Source organism: Anopheles darlingi, chromosome 3 (assembly GCF_943734745.1).
Source record: "Anopheles darlingi chromosome 3, idAnoDarlMG_H_01, whole genome shotgun sequence".
Classification (NCBI taxonomy): domain Eukaryota; kingdom Metazoa; phylum Arthropoda; class Insecta; order Diptera; family Culicidae; genus Anopheles; species Anopheles darlingi.
The window spans coordinates 66,307,953-66,323,753 of NC_064875.1; the positions used below are offsets into that span (position 1 = coordinate 66,307,953).

At 50.6% G+C, this 15,801-nt stretch overlaps 1 protein-coding gene across 6 annotated transcripts in view; it reads left to right on the forward strand.

Moving 5' to 3' along the window:
• The window catches only part of LOC125955188 (talin-2), a 53,908-nt gene extending 38,368 nt beyond the window's left edge, over window positions 1-15,540 (forward strand). For 4 of the 6 annotated variants that reach the window (XM_049686173.1, XM_049686175.1, XM_049686176.1 and 1 more), the window contains exons 4-12: window positions 65-568; window positions 644-735; window positions 994-1,082; window positions 1,561-2,224; window positions 2,301-6,344; window positions 6,432-6,622; window positions 9,926-10,567; window positions 11,361-12,490; window positions 13,139-15,540. In XM_049686173.1, the coding sequence (XP_049542130.1) occupies window positions 65-568; window positions 644-735; window positions 994-1,082; window positions 1,561-2,224; window positions 2,301-6,344; window positions 6,432-6,622; window positions 9,926-10,567; window positions 11,361-12,490; window positions 13,139-13,757 (7,975 nt within the window). In that variant the 3' untranslated portion in view covers window positions 13,758-15,540. Of the gene's footprint in view, window positions 1-64; window positions 569-643; window positions 736-993; window positions 1,083-1,560; window positions 2,225-2,300; window positions 6,345-6,431; window positions 6,623-9,925; window positions 10,568-11,360; window positions 12,491-13,138 lie in introns of those variants that run through there. The other 2 variants (XM_049686177.1, XM_049686178.1) reach the window with 2 other exon arrangements.
• The last annotated feature ends 261 nt before the right edge of the window (window positions 15,541-15,801 follow it).

Below are 15,801 nucleotides of genomic sequence, written 5' to 3' on the forward strand. Positions count from 1 at the left end.
ATCGTACACATTGTGGTGGCAGTGAACTCATGATAAATGTAACATCTTTCTCCTTTATCTTCAGTTTGCGTGAATTCCTGCCCTCGTCATACGTGCGCACGAAGAACATCGAGCGGAAGATATTTGCCGAGCATCGGAAGCTTATCGGTTTGTCCGATCTCGACGCTAAGTACCGGTACACGAAGACGGCGCGCGAGCTACCGACCTATGGTGTCACGTTTTTCCTCGTGAAGGAGAAGATGATGGGCAAGAACAAGCTCGTACCGCGATTGCTGGGCGTTACCAAGGACTCGGTGCTCCGGCTAGATGAGCTGACGAAGGAAATCCTTAAATCGTGGCCACTAACGACCGTGCGACGATGGGGAGCCTCACCGAACACGTTCACGCTGGACTTTGGGGATTATGCCGATTCGTACTACTCCGTGCAGACGACGGAAGCGGAGCAGATTGTTCAGCTGATCGCTGGCTATATCGATATCATCCTGAAGAAGAAACAGGCAAAGGATCACTTCGGTATCGAGGGTGACGAGGGTTCGACGATGGTAGAGGAAAGTGTTGCTCCTTCAAAGTAAGTGTTGGTATATTTTATGGCCCAGAGACACTGAAGGATGCTAATTCTTTGTCACGTCACTTTCCTTTGTAGGGCTACCTTCTTGCAGCATGAGGAAACGAACAAATCGGGCCGGGTGGAAACACATTCGATCGCCAAACCGGCCGTGATGCGGGGTAGCGACGGTAAGTTCCGGTTTGGTGCGCATGGAACATCAATATAGAGAACCGAGTAGCTCATTGTCATTTGTCATTTTTTTAAGCATTTGTCGTATTTTTACTTAAATTTTGATGATTTTTTTTTCTTTTTGTATTTTTCGGTTCCTTTCGTTGATGCCACCAATCATATGTTGCGCTTTGGTTTGTGTGTGTTTGTGCTCTGCCATATGAACTGCGAATGGCGATGATGGTGTGTGTTGTTGGTGGTGCGGTTTGTGAGTGCAGGAGAACGTCCATACGGTACAGGCGAGATGCAATCGGTTCAATATGGTGCCATCGTCGGTCAGGTTAATTTGGCCCATCAACCGCCAATGGTGAGAGAAAGAGTTAGATAGTTTTACGATGTTTTGCCCTTTGCTTTCGTTTACATTTCTTTTTCTAACAATTCTCTTTCGTCTAATCTCTTGCGCAACCATTAACATCGATTCGAATTAGATCGACCCAGATTAGAGATGTCAATGAATATCATACGTCAGCATCGTCATGTTTCCCTTTTTCTATCTTATTCCATTTCATGCTGCCCCGTTGTACGTTTCGTCCTAATCCAAAATTACTAATCAAATCATGGATAACCATCTCTCAGACGTAGGTGAATTACAATTTTACGTTTCAAGATTCTGTCCACACACTCACACACTGCGACATGATCACGCATACCATATACTCACACACTCACTCACCCTCGTCACAATGATCGCTTTTAGTAGCCTGTAGGAAATCGTAGGACACGATCATGATCCCGTTTTCAATGGTTTTTTTTCTCTGCTTTCTTTTCCCTCTTCTTGAACCTAGTTGCAACAAACGCGTATCAGCTCGGTAATGTCGGAACCACAGCGTGCGCTTCTCGGCTACATTTCCGCCGGTCAAGATGCACTGAACCAAGCAGAAAAGGATCTCGAGACGAAGGTGCAACTGCCACCGCTCGGTACCGATCCGGGCTCGCTACAGTGGCGCGAAGAAACGCTCGACACTTCGAAGCAAACCGTCACCACGCATCTGGCCACGATGAACGCGGCAACCGCTCAGGTCGTAACGGCATCGCAACCGGATGAGATCGATCACGAGGCCGTTGGTGCGGCCGTATCGCAGATCACTCAAAGCATCCCGGAGGTTACGAAGGAGGTTCGCTTGATTGCGGCCCTGATGGATGACGACTGCACTGGCGATAAGTTGCTCGAAGCGACGCGCAAACTGTGCAACGCATTCAGCGATCTGCTGAAATCGGCCGAACCGGAGAGTAAGGAACCGCGCCAGAATCTGCTGAATGCGGCGACACGCGTTGGCGAAGCGAGCGGCCAAGTGCTGAGCACGATCGGTGAAGAGAGCATCGAGAGCCGCGAGCTCCACGATATGCTGCTCAGCTTGGCAAAGGCCGTCGCCAACACAACGGCCGCGTTGGTACTCAAGGCGAAGTCGATCGCAGCCGTAACGGAGGATGAGACAACTCGCAATCGAGGTATGTCATGATCAGGAATTTCTAGTGTTCAAAGACAAAACCCGTGTTTAATTTTCTTCCTCTCATTGTTCTCTAGTGATTGGTGCCGCTAGTCAGTGCGCACTGGCAACGAGCCAGCTGGTGGCGTGTGCCCGTGTCGTTGCACCGACTATCCAGAGTCCGGCCTGTCGTGAGCAGCTGGAAGCGGCTGCTCGTGAGGTTGCCAAAGCGGTTGCTAATCTAGCCGAGGTGTGCAATGAAGCGACCGACAATCAGCAACTGCGTGGCGATTTGACTGCTGCTGCAAAGGACGTTTCGAAATCGTTGGCTGATTTGCTGGAACACATTAAGCTTAGCACCCGCGAGAAGGCACGCCGTGTGGAGAACGAAAATCCGGTCGATAATGTGCTGGTTGCGACGGATATTCTTGTATCCTCGACGGATCCACAGGAAATGATCCGTCAGGCACAGCAACTCGGCCGTGCCACAGCCCTGCTCATCCAGAGCATTAAGGGTGAAGCGGAAGGACAGAATGATCAGAGCATGCAGCGGAAGTTGCTGGAGGCAGCCAAACAGTTAGCTGATGCCACCGCACGAATGGTGGAAGCGGCACGACTGTGTGCCGGTAATCCTCACGATTCGAGCCACCAAGAGTCCTTGCGTGCAGCAGCTGAAGAGTTGCGTGTCATAACGACGACAACGGCCAATACGCCGGCCATGAAGCGGCAGTTGATTGGACGGTTGGAACAGTGTGCTAAGCAGGCAGCATCGGCCGCTACCCAGTGCATCACGGCGGCCCAGAACTCGCTCGTGCACAGCACGGACGTGCAGACGAAGGAGCTGCTCCTGCAGGATTGCCAGGCGGTTGCGGATCAGATTCCACGGTTAGTGATTGGCGTGAAGGGAACACTATCGCGTCCCGATGATCCGAATGCTCAGCTAGCACTGATTGATGCGGCCGAAATGTTCCTCGAACCTGGCGCACAGATGGCTGCCTCGGCCCGTGAACTACAACCGACGGTACAAGATCAAGCGGCAGCTCAACAGTTGGGCCGTGGCTCCATCAACCTGACGCACGCCATTCAAGATATGCGATTGGCGGCTCATCGTGCTCGCGAAGCATGCGGTGGAAATGAGCTTGATGCGGCCCTTGAAGCCGTTCGCAATCTACGCAGCGTGCTGAATGACACACGTATTGCCGCCCAGGAAGGCACTCTGCGTCCCCTTCCGGGTGAGACGGCAGAAAGTAGCTTCAAGCAACTGTCGGCGGCTTCCACTGCGGCTGACGCTGCGATGTGGCAACTTGCGACGGCCGCTCAGCAGGGCAATCGTACGTACGCCGGTGTTGCGGGCCGTGATACGGCTCTAGCACTCGGCGAGTACACGAAGAGCGTGCGGGGTGTGCTGGTGACGACGAAGAACCCAGCCGTCGTGGATTATGCTGACGACGTGATCGTGGATGCACTGCGCGTAATCGAGGAAGCTCAACGAAGCTTGCAGAACCTTGATAACCAGGAGGCGCTACTGATTGCGGTCAAACGCACCAAACAATCGCTCGGTCGCATGAACGATTGCATGCCGGGTGTACGGGATATCAACGAAGCGTTCGAAACGATCACCGATCTAAGGGGCATTCTGGATACGGGCGAATATCCACCATCCGATCGACCATACGGTGAGCTGCAGAGCGAGCTGAAGTCAGCGGCCGAACAGTTGAACAATGCCGGCGGGCAGGTAGCACATTCGTACGAATCCCCGATCAAGCTGGCCAACACGAGCCAAGAGTTCTGCCAGGCGTACAAGGATCTGCTCACGGTAACGCTCGAGATGGCCGGTCAGACGAGTGAGGAGCGAACGCGCGAGGAAATCGTTAGCTCGCTGCGTGGCGTATCAAATCAATCGATCAGTCTGATGGCGGCTGCCAAAAACGTGGCTGGCGACCTGCGACGCCCGAATGCACGCAATGAGCTAGCGTCGGCTGCCCGGCTCGTCACCGAGAGCATTAATCGGCTGGTGGACGTGTGCACGCAGGCAGCCCCGGGACAGAAGGAGTGTGATGGTGCGATCCGTTGTATTGAATCGCTTCGACCGTTGCTCGAGTCGGCTCAGGAGTCGCTCACCGACCAGGGTTACTTCGAGTGTCTTGAGACGGTGATGGAGAAATCGCGTACGCTGGGCGATGGCATGACCGGGATAGCGAACAATGCGAAAAACTCGAGGCACGTCGAGTTCGGCCATTCGGTCATCTCGGTGTCTGAGTCGATCCGTGGGTTGATTGAGTCCGCTGCTCAAGCCGCCTACTTGGTCGGTGTTTCCAATCCGACCAGTGTTGGCGGTCGACCAGGAATCGTCGATCAATCGCAGTATGCTAGGGCATCGCAAGCGATCCGTCAGAGTTGCGACGTACTGCGTTCACCGTCCTCGTCCCAGCAGGAAGTACTGGCGGCGGCCACAATCATCGCAAAACACACGTCATCCCTGTGCAATGCGTGCCGTAGCGCTAGCTCCACGACCACGAACCCCGTAGCGAAGCGTCACTTTGTGCAGGCCGCAAAGGAGGTTGCAAACTCGACCGCCTCACTGGTGCGTGAAATCAAGGCGCTCGATAAGGACTACAGCACCGCATCGCGGCAGCGATGTGCCGAAGCCACGGAACCCCTGTTGGAAGCTGTTTCTTCGCTCTGCCAGTTCGCCTGCTCGCCGGAGTTCATCTCGATACCGGCACGCATCTCGACCGAGGGCAGAAAGGCCCAGGAACCGATTCTATCGGCCGGTGGCGGCATTCTGGACGGTGCAGTAGAGATGGTTCGTACGGCGAAAGTACTTGCACTGACACCTACCGATCCACCGGTCTGGCAGCAGCTGGCCATCCACAGTCGCAACGTGTCGGAAAGCATCAAGCGGCTCGCTTCGAGTATCCGCGAGAAGGCCCCAGGACAGATGCAGTGCGATCAGGTATTGGAGGTGCTGAAGGATTGCTCACGTGAGCTGAATGCTGCCTCGTTGGCCGTCGGCGTTGATGGATTGCCTCAACGCAAGGACAACAATCTGCAGGGTTTCACCAACCAATCGCTGAACGCAGCCTCGGAGTTGATCGATCGTCTGGAACCGGTTAAATCATCGGCAAAGAAGAATGCTGAAAGCCTGGGCCACGCCGTTAACCAGATCGCAAAGCACATTGTACCACTAACGGGAGGTGTGATTGGCGCTTGCTCACAGCTCGTTCACTCCGGCCAACAGACGGTGCTGATCAACCAGGTTAAATCGGTAGTCGAGTGCTGCTCGCAGCTCGTCCAGACGGCCAAGAGTGCTGGTGGAAATCCACGTGCGGCTCAGCTGCACCCGGAGCTGGATGAAGCGGTTGAGGCAACGCGTGAAGCGATCCAAGAGCTGAACGCCACCGTCGAACGCCTATCGACCGAGAACGGTGTCGTAACGGGGCTGATGGAGCAGGTGTCCCGCTCGATGTCACGCATCTCCGATAAACGCCAATCGTTCCTGGGTGCTTCGCTGAATGACACTTACGTCGATTATCAGACGCGCATGGTACAGAGCGCCAAGGAGATTGCACGCTACGCGAATGAAATCAACGCGAAAGCTGCAATCGATCCATCCAAGTTGGCGCAGCTGTGCGTGGAGATGACACACCATTACACGCAGCTTGCGCAGGATGCAATCGGTGCGTCAGCCTTGACCACATCGCCCGATGTAGCCATTCGTATCCGTAACACGGTACAGGATTTGGGACGCTCCGTGAACACACTGATCCAATCGACCACCGGCATTCGAAAGGACGATAGTAGCGGACTGGTGGAGATCTCTCGTGGTGCGCGTGACGTTTCGGAGAAGGTGGCACAAGTACTGGCCGCTTTGCAGGCCGGTTCCCGTGGTACGCAGGCGTGCATCAACGCATCGAGCACGGTGTCGGCCATCATCAGCGATCTCGATACGACGATCATGTTTGCTACGGCCGGAACGCTGCATGCGGCCAACGACGAGGAAGGTCGATTCTCCGATCATCGCGAGCACATCTTGAAGACCGCGAAGGCGTTAGTTGAGGACACGAAGATACTGGTCGCAGGAGCCGCCGGAACGCAGGATCAGCTGGCAGCCGCAGCACAGAACGCAGTGACCACGATCTGTAAGTTTTCCAGCAGCGGCATTACCACAATGCGATCTGAATGCAATACTTTACTTGCCTTTTTTTTCCCCTTCTCTCGAATTGCAGTGCAACTGGCCGACGCGGTTAAGCACGGGGCGGCATCGCTCGGTTCCGGGCAGCCCGATTCGCAGGTGATGGTGATGAACGCGGTCAAAGATGTCGCGGCAGCACTCGGTGAGCTCATAAACGCTACTAAACTCGCCTCCGGCAAGCCCATTAACGATCCAGCTATGAATGACTTGAAAGATAGCGCTAAGGTATGTTCGTTTTGTGCAGATTCTCCTGCCTTTTATCTTTTTTATTTGTTTGTTTTATGTATCTCAATCCACTCCTTACCTGACACCCTTCCCAAGATCCTTATCCACCCTTCCCTCCCTCTTTGCACGTGCACCGTGGCGTGTGTATCGTGGGTTCTATGTGTTTGTTCCTGCTAAAACCAATCAACTGTCCTTCTAATGTCTGCCATGTACCACCACAAAAAACGTACACACACCAGGATACGAAAGAACGCACACATTCTGGCACACCAATTAACCACAATTGCACACACGTCTGTGCCTTGCCTTGCTTGCATGGCTTCGGCCTTTCGATTCGATCACGTTCCGATGTGATCGATCGTATAACCGCGCTCTGGCTGTATATATCGTACACTTGCAAACGCCACACGCAACACGCGCACACTCTTCAACAATTAACAACCTAACGTGCATTGAGGCATGCGCAGGACCGCGTAGGAATGCTGATGCTACTGCTTCTGCCGTAGATCCTCTAAACCTATTCGCTCACTATTCTAGTCTTAATCGGATCTTTACGAACGAACGGATAACGTTGCTTAGTCCCCTTACCTTCCTGCTAACACTCATCTCTCGCGCGCGCTGCCTTTCCTTCAGCCTTGCCTCGATTACGATCGAAGGAGGCTGAACGAATGGTCCAGTTGGCACACTAGATGTGTTTTAACAAATCGCAGAGAGGCAGGCAGACAGACATGCAGATAGACAGAGGCTGAACTGATCCTAGCAAGGAACGTCCAACACAATATAGAACACACGCAACGCATACACACTCACGCTCACATAAAGTTTATCCTCACGTGTGTTCCATTTTCCCATTTTCTTAGTAGCATAATCAAAATGAGTCAGATCGAGTCCTACTCTCCTCGTGCCCAACCCCATGCGTGAGATTGCCAAATGAGATGAGATGAGATGAGTTGTCCTGTTTCGTTGTTTGCTGCGTTTTCCCTCTTTTTCCGCTCGACACAAGGATCTGCGGCGTTTGATTGCTCTCGAATTCTTCTTTTAGTTCTACTTCCTTCATTACTTCTTTCCGTCTTCTCTGTCTTCTTCTTTTCTTCTCCTTCTTCATCTACCGTTTCTACTACCTCTCTCTTTCTCTCTCTCTGCTTCCTAGTCGACACGTGCGGCTGTTGTTATTGCTCCTGCTGCGTTGCTTCGTTGAGCTTTTGTCAGGTTGTCGGGAGTATTGAATGGAATGGAATGGAATGGAATGCGTGTATCTGTATATCTTCCGGGGTGTACGGCGTATTGTGTAATTTGTCGTAACCCTTCAATTGCGTGTCTTGCATCTGGGAATGTAGAAGAAGCGGCTGGTACAAAGTATGGTACGGATCCTCCTCCCCTAGATATATAACCTCTCCTGCATGTATGACGATGAAGATGGTGGCAGTTTTTTTTTGCGCCTGTGAGAGCGCACATTAGCTACACTCTGCCATGTGTGTGTGTGTGTGTGTGTGTACCCCTAACAGCATTGCATCTTCCTCCGTATCAGTTGTTTGTGTAACGAATAGATACTGGTGGAGCAGTAGAGTGGTGTATATGGGAATTGGGTGTAGAGAGCGAAAGAGAGGGTATCGGTATTGGGCATCTACCTGCCGGTATGTGGAAGTTCTTATCTTCCTAGCCCGACTTTTGAGCCAGAATTTTATGCTTTTCGGTGAGGGTGGTGGAACCGTCTTAACAAACACTCGCACGCAAAGCTGGGTTGGTGTAGACGTGATTTAAATTGGGAGCTAGAACTTGGAGAAACTTTATATCCTGATCGGTCTGCTGAATTGTTTTGAATCTGCTAGACATCTTGCTCTATCTTCCCTTCCACCGTGGTCTCCCATTCCATTCACAGATGATCCGCGAGCTATGCCTCACCGAGACGAGCACCAGGTCCGTTATGGCCGGGTATCGCCACACGCCCGCTGGTGCAGATCATCACCAGGAGCAATACCTTTACACACACCATCACCACCAAGAGCAAACGCACACCACCCGCTCGAGCGCCTCGTACTGCTCCACCTAACATATCGTCCGCTTTTATCTTCCGGCCTGTTTTATGTTGTTGTTGCAGCTGTGGCTGCCGCTCTCGTCGTTGTCATTCTGTCGTAAACTGAGATGCCTGACACGCCTGGACTTTACATTCCTTTCTCTAGGAACCGCAAATCCATATTCCGTATCTATAGATCTGTGCTTTCTCTCTTCTCTGTTTCTTCCAATATCTCTCTGTCTCTCTCTCTCTATCTTCTGCATCATAATCATCATTATCATCATACTCACTACACATCAACGGCACACATCCACATGTTCCGGCGAATTCCGCTTTATTCCACCCCCGTTGCGTGTCCTGTGTGTCGTGTTGTGGCTTTCGCCGTCGTGCAGAGAGCCGCCAGCTGCTGGTGGCTTAGCGATCAGGAAGAGGAACTATGGCACCTACTGTCCACCGTACCGACGCTGTTCGATGGAGTATTCTAATTATTCCCTTTATCACGTGCCATATCGCTCTCATCCAGTGCACCAGCGTGTACCTCCTTTGCCTTCTTATATACTATCAGTGTGTGTTTGTGTTCCCTCCCCTTTGTATTTGCTGAATAAAGAATAAGTATCTATATGCAGCCAGTTCTGCAGCCAGTACTTAGTCCCCGCCTTTCACGTTGCACAATTCTTCCCTGCGTTGTCCTCCGTATCCTGTGGCTGTACTTTGTCGATGTGTGTTTGTGTGTTTTCGGTTGTTTGTATGTCCCCTCTCCTGTCGGCTTCGAGGTAAGCCGAGAGTTTCATCTTCAAATTGTTGGCTGGTTGGATTTGGTTGGCGCTCGAAACAGGAAACACTTCCGGAAGTCCGGCAACAAACGCAGGTCAAATGTGATCTCTCAAATGGCAACAGTAGGTAAACTCATTTTGATTATGCTCGCTCCCCCGCTCCCTTGTATTCCGACATTCGTCGTGGTTTAGATCATAAACACACATACACATTACACACCTTTCGCGTACCACGAGACACGATACAATTAGTTCTAATCAGTCCACTAGGAAGAAGGATGAGCCGGTTGAGATGGATCTAATGATCGATCGAATGGTCATTTCGCATCATCCTCCTTCCTGTGTCCCGCGGTTTCATTCTAACTCCAGTGTTTTGTGTGTTGTGTTTGTTAATCCAGCTTCCGGACTCACAGAGATCCGGAGAGCAACGTCAGACGGTGATACTGACTCGAATTTCTTGCTTGTCTCTCTCTCTCTCTCTTTCCTACCCGCTACCTACCTTATGATCGTGTATAGGTTATGGTGATGAATGTCACCTCGCTGCTTAAGACGGTGAAGGCGGTCGAAGATGAACACACGCGTGGTACGCGTGCCATGGAGGCGACGGTCGATGCCATCTCGCAGGAGCTCCGTTCGATGCAGTACGCCCCGGAGATGATGCGATCGAGCATGCAGCAGCTATCGAAACCGGAAGATCTGATCACCGTCACCAAGCACGTGACGGCGGCGACGGCGAAGGCGGTAGCAGCCGGTACCTCCAACCTGCAGTCGGACATTGCGGCGGCCGCCAACCTCGGTCGCAAAACGATCTCCGATATGCTGATCGTCTGCAAATCGGTTGCCTGGTCCTGCGCCGAAACACCGGAACTGCGCCAACGTACGCTTGATGCGGGCTCTGCGGTAGCGATCGCATACCGCGATCTCCTCGAGGGTATCCTCCATCACTGTACGGCCGACGAACGGATGCAGCTGTCACGCCGCGTCGCAATGTGCGTTACCGATCTCGTCGGTATGGCGCAGCTACTGAAGGGCTCAGAATGGGTTGATCCCGAGGATCCGACCGTGATCGCCGAGAATGAACTGCTCGGTGCGGCTGCCTCGATAGAAGCGGCGGCCAAAAAGCTTGCCAACCTGAGACCCCGACGCCAGGAAGTGAAGGTAAGTTCGGCATATATGATCTGTGACTGTGAATGACTGTGAGTTTGTTGTGTTGCTAGTTGCACTAGTTATACGGTGCAGTCTATACTAAAAGGGAGCAAAGGGATTTTATGTGATGAAGGATAGGATAGCAGTGGTGCTGGTGGTGGGTGTGGTGATGGTGTTTGGTGATATATGTTGAATTTGGATGCTTTCGGTAAGATATGTTTGATATTCTTGGTTGTTAAATTGTTCAATTATCACCCAGGAATCAAACATATTATTACTGTGACCATCGTTGCTCGTCGCGTATCTTTTTGCCAAGGACAATACCAAGGAAAATGGTTAAAAGGAAAGTGCTTCTCTCAAAACAGATCGTGTGATATCAAACAGAACGTCAGTGCGATCGCCAATGATGATCGAATTATGTGAATGGGGAAACGATTTTTCTTTTTTGTAATGTGTATGTGCCAGCACAGCCTAGTCGTTGTTCTGTGCACTCATTTTGGTGTTTGTTTCTTTTTTTTAATTTTCTTTGTCACATGGTTTCACTATTTGTTATTTGAACATTCGTTGCACTTTTTTCTTATTATCCTTTTATACCATTTTTTCCTTATGTTTGATAATTGTTATCAATCATTTTTCTATTTTTTGTTTGATTTTTCTTTTCTTAATTTTTGATCGTCTTTTCGACGAATCGATGGTTGTATGTTCGGTTTTTTTTTGTTTCTGGTTTTCCTCCACTCATTTGTTTGTCACTCTGTTTAGCTCGTCTTATAACGTCATTTCGCTTTTCTCTTTTTCTGTGTTTTAGGAAACGGATGAAAACATGAACTTCGACGAGATGATCTTGGAAGCGGCTCAAAGTATAATGGCGGCCTCGTCATCGTTGGTTCGCGCCGCAAACGCGGCCCAGCGTGAGTTGATCGATCAAGGTAAGGTGGCGAAACGACCGCTCACCTCGTCCGACGATGGTCAATGGTCGGAGGGATTGATATCGGCTGCTCGGTTAGTCGCCGCGGCTGCCCACAGTCTGGTCGAGGCGGCCCAGAATCTGGTTCAGGGCGTGGGCACGGAAGAGATGCTGATCTCGTCGGCGAAGCAAGTCGCCAGCTCAACCGCACAGCTGTTGATCGCTTGTAAGGTGAAATCGGATCCCAACTCTGAGACGGGTCGTCGTCTGCAAGCAGCTGGAAATGCGGTGATCAAATCCACGGACAAGTTGGTACAGGCGGCCCAGCAGGCGATCGAAGGTGAGGAGGAGCACACGTTGCGCCTGAACCGCAACATGGTGGACGGTATGGCGCAGGAAATCAACGCCCGATCGGAGATTCTGATGCGTGAGCGGCAGCTGGAGGAGGCCAAGAACAAGCTGATCGCGATCCGGCATCTTAAGTACCGGCAGAAGCTGGCGGGTGGTTTCACGACGGACGAAAGCGATGAAGGTGGCGTTGCACCGCCACCATTCACCGGTTACAGTACCACCGTATCGTCCACCTCGCCGAAGCCACCGCACACACTGCCGAAACCGGCACCGGGTAGTTATTCCCCGGCCGGCCAGGCCGGTGCCTCGACGCTGCCACGCCTACAGCAATCCTCACCGGTGACGGGTGCCGCTTCACCCACCTTCCAGCGGCCCGGATCTGGCAATCAGCTGCTCACGGCTAATGCCGTCCCGAAGCCCTATCAATCGGACACGATCAAATCGCCGTCGGCGCTGGTTTCGCCCTCGATGCTGAACCGTACCTACGATACGACGCGTGTCGAGAATACCAACCTGAGTGCGTCCAAGTTCAACCGTACCCAGTTCGATGCGGCCGTCCAGGATTTGCAGAACAAGGTGCAACCGTTATCCACCTTCCGGGGATCGCCAACGCAGCATACCAACGGTGGTGGTAGTGGTGGCACGCTAGTGCCTCAAACGTACGAAGGATTTACAACTAGGTAAGGAATGAGACAATGCGACACGTTCACACACACATGGATACACTTATACAAACCGGAATTGATGATAGCTAGCATTGGTGATGGTAGTAATTCAAAGTTTAGTATATAATCTGGTGAGGATCAGGAGAGAATTATTGTCTCTAACTGAGATCTCTAATCGATTGCACATCTACTGGGTGATGGTAAAGAACGCACCAAATAATGCATTACCCGTTACGATCTCAACACTAAAACCCCCACCCCCGTGCATGGTGAAGGAATGCTGAAACACTGTAGATTTGTTGTCAATCCGCCAAAGCGCCACCGTCGCACGTTGTTATCGGGGCTTCTATTTCATACCCAATCCATTTGTAAAAATCCCAAATTATATCATCGTACATCGTAGAAACCAAAAACTATTATCATAACACGGTAGAACACATACACATTGGCACATACATACATTCCCAATGTTCCGGGTTCATTTTTGGAAACTGTTGTGGTCGAATAATATTAATAGTTTGCTGATGATTAATAATCGCAACCAACCCGCTAACCAACAACATGTTTTTTGTTTCTCTTTCTCTCTCTCTCTTTTCTCTCTTTCTCTATTTTTATCTCTATTTGGAAACCGTTTTTGACCCGTGCGCCCGATAACGATTGCAGATACGAAACCCGTGTCTTCCAGAATGCCAATAACACTAATCCTAGTAGCCCAAACCCGCTAACTACCGTGGAGCAGAAGTTTGCCAAGCTTAACCTAGAAAACCATGACAACCTACAAGAGCAGCAACGATACCAGCAGCAGCAGCAGCAGCAGCAACAACAACAGATCAAACCTAAAACGCCTCCTCGCACCTTTGGTACGCCACAGCGTAACACGCCACCTGCTAGCTATCCGATTAACAGTAATGCTGCTGCTGCCGCCGCCGCCGGCGGCGCTACTACACCGCATCAACATCATGCGTCACCTCAGCAACACTTCCTGCGCAACGCAACGAGCTCCGGTGCAGCTCAGCCTGCTTCGCCCGTACAGATTAAAAACGGTACCGTTAGTCTCTTTGACAGTGGGGCTACCGATGCGATGAACAGTAGCAGTAGCACCACCACCACCACCACGATGTCCTCGAGCAGGGACGCCATACAGCAGCAGTTACAGCAACAGCAGATCATCCAGACCAAAAAGATCCAGATGATGAGCACCACGTCCAGCAGCAGCACCAGCTCGTCGACCGTCATGAAGAGTCATACGACCGGTGGTGGTCCACCACCGGAATGGAAGTAGAGAGTGCGAACGATGGGATGTCATCATCATGCCGTCCCCATGCCACGCGTACCACCTGTCCTGAGTGTGTGGGTGTGTGTTAATCTTCGATGCGGAAGTGTTTTTTTTATAAACAACTTAACGAGAATGTGTCCTTTCGATAGCAAAAGTAACGAAGGATGGTCGGAAGGAAAGCGAAAACGAAATTCGATTCCTGTTGATTTTATTTTGTTGCTAGTTGTAGAGATATTTAAAGGTGAATGGCGCACAGCACCCCACATAACCGAAGCGAACAAATTGCAAGTGCCTAAAAATGCAGAATTAAGATTTAAGAGAATGCTAAAACGAAAAACAAGATTTAGGAAAGAGCAGGCAAAGGGATACACGGGCGTCGCGCCGCTAGCAAGTTTCGGCCGCCCTGCCATTTATATAATCGCTCGTCAAGTGCCACAATATGAAATTCGCGTGATTTGTTCTTCATTTTTTCTAACAATCAACAAGCGTACAATACACATGCCGAAGCCCTCACTCCCTCTTATCCCTCTCTCTCTCTCTCTCTTTCTGTGCATTTCGACGGGATCGCTAAAAGTGCAATTAAGTAAGAAGAAGTAGCCTCCAAGTGGTCAAATGGAGCCTCACGTCGCGAAAAAACGGACAAGAGGGAGGGAGAGGGCCTTATTTAAAGGGAGAGAGCTTTTTATGTAAAATTTTAATGCTGCTTAAGGAGAGTGTATGCGTTTTGTAAATTAGCTATTATGGCACGAAACTAAGCATTAGGAAAGGAACTACAAGCACATGTGCCTCTTCTTAACCCAACGGATGCCTTTTGCTCGGGGTGATAGGGATGTTAAAAGGAGACAAGAAGGAGAAACCCTAGCCAAACCACACCGTGGTGCCAAGATGTTTCTTTTTTAGTGGAATAGTTTGTCCAGGACCTTAAACCACTCCAGCTGTGGTAACAAAGAAGCGCACAGTTCGAGAGGTAAAATTACAAACATTTATATGCCACACGAAGTTTTGCCAAAAGAAGTCCTCCAAATTGAACGTGGGTTATACACTAGCGGAAAATAGCGACACATAGAGCGACAGCAGACGTCAATGCCGTTAGCTTTTCTGTCCATCGCCGTGCGTGCGCACGTACTGGTCAATGAGTAAATGAGTGTGGGTGAGGGAAGTAGAAACAAATCGTAACAGGACACATGGTTATACTAAACTAACTAATTGCTTACGAAACCACCTGGACGGAAGATGGTTTCTCATGGCGTTTTTAAGCAAAGCTACCTTTTAGTCATTTTACTCGAGCGATGCCGACATGGGCGGCGTTTCTATTGTTCAATTGTAATGTTCTATTTTATTTTACCTTTTTACTATTGTTTTTTTTATGGTAACAGACAGAGTTTAGAATTTTCGCTTTTATAAAATTCGCCTTCTTTCACTAGTAGTATTTCCACCTAAACAAAAGAAACATAAAACAAAACAAACAAAAACAAACTCCGCGTTGCCTAACGAAGCAAAGTAGTAGAAATAGTGGTATTAGAAGTAGTAGTAAAGGGTAGGTAGGTAAGGAGGTCGACGTGATAGGGTTACTTACTTATCGTGCGGCACACAGGAGCTTTTCTCGCCTCCTTTGCTTCACCACTCACTCGAGTCTTTTCGGTGTGTTCCGCAGGTGGCGGCGGTTGTTGCAAGGCACTACCGCTGCCTGTGTATCTGTGTGTGTTTGTGTGTGTGAGTGAAGGTATTTGAGGATTCCGAAATAAACGAAAAACTTAATTTAACACCAAAACTACCGCGCCTGGTTTGCTGTTTGCGTACATCATGAACAAACCATGCAAGATGCCGTGTGGTGCTGTAGTGCGAGACCCATAGTAAGCCCTGGTTTCGCGGTTAAATTTGAAAGAAATGTCACTGGAGGCAATCAAGGTAGTCATAGTATGTTACGCGTCAGGGGCTCGTCAGCTGCAACAGCGGAAGTGGCGTTTTGTGTGCTGCTCTTTATTCCTTCTTACTTCCATTGTACTCGGAAAACTCCGGGTGGGTTGGGCATGTCATGAGAACGGAATTT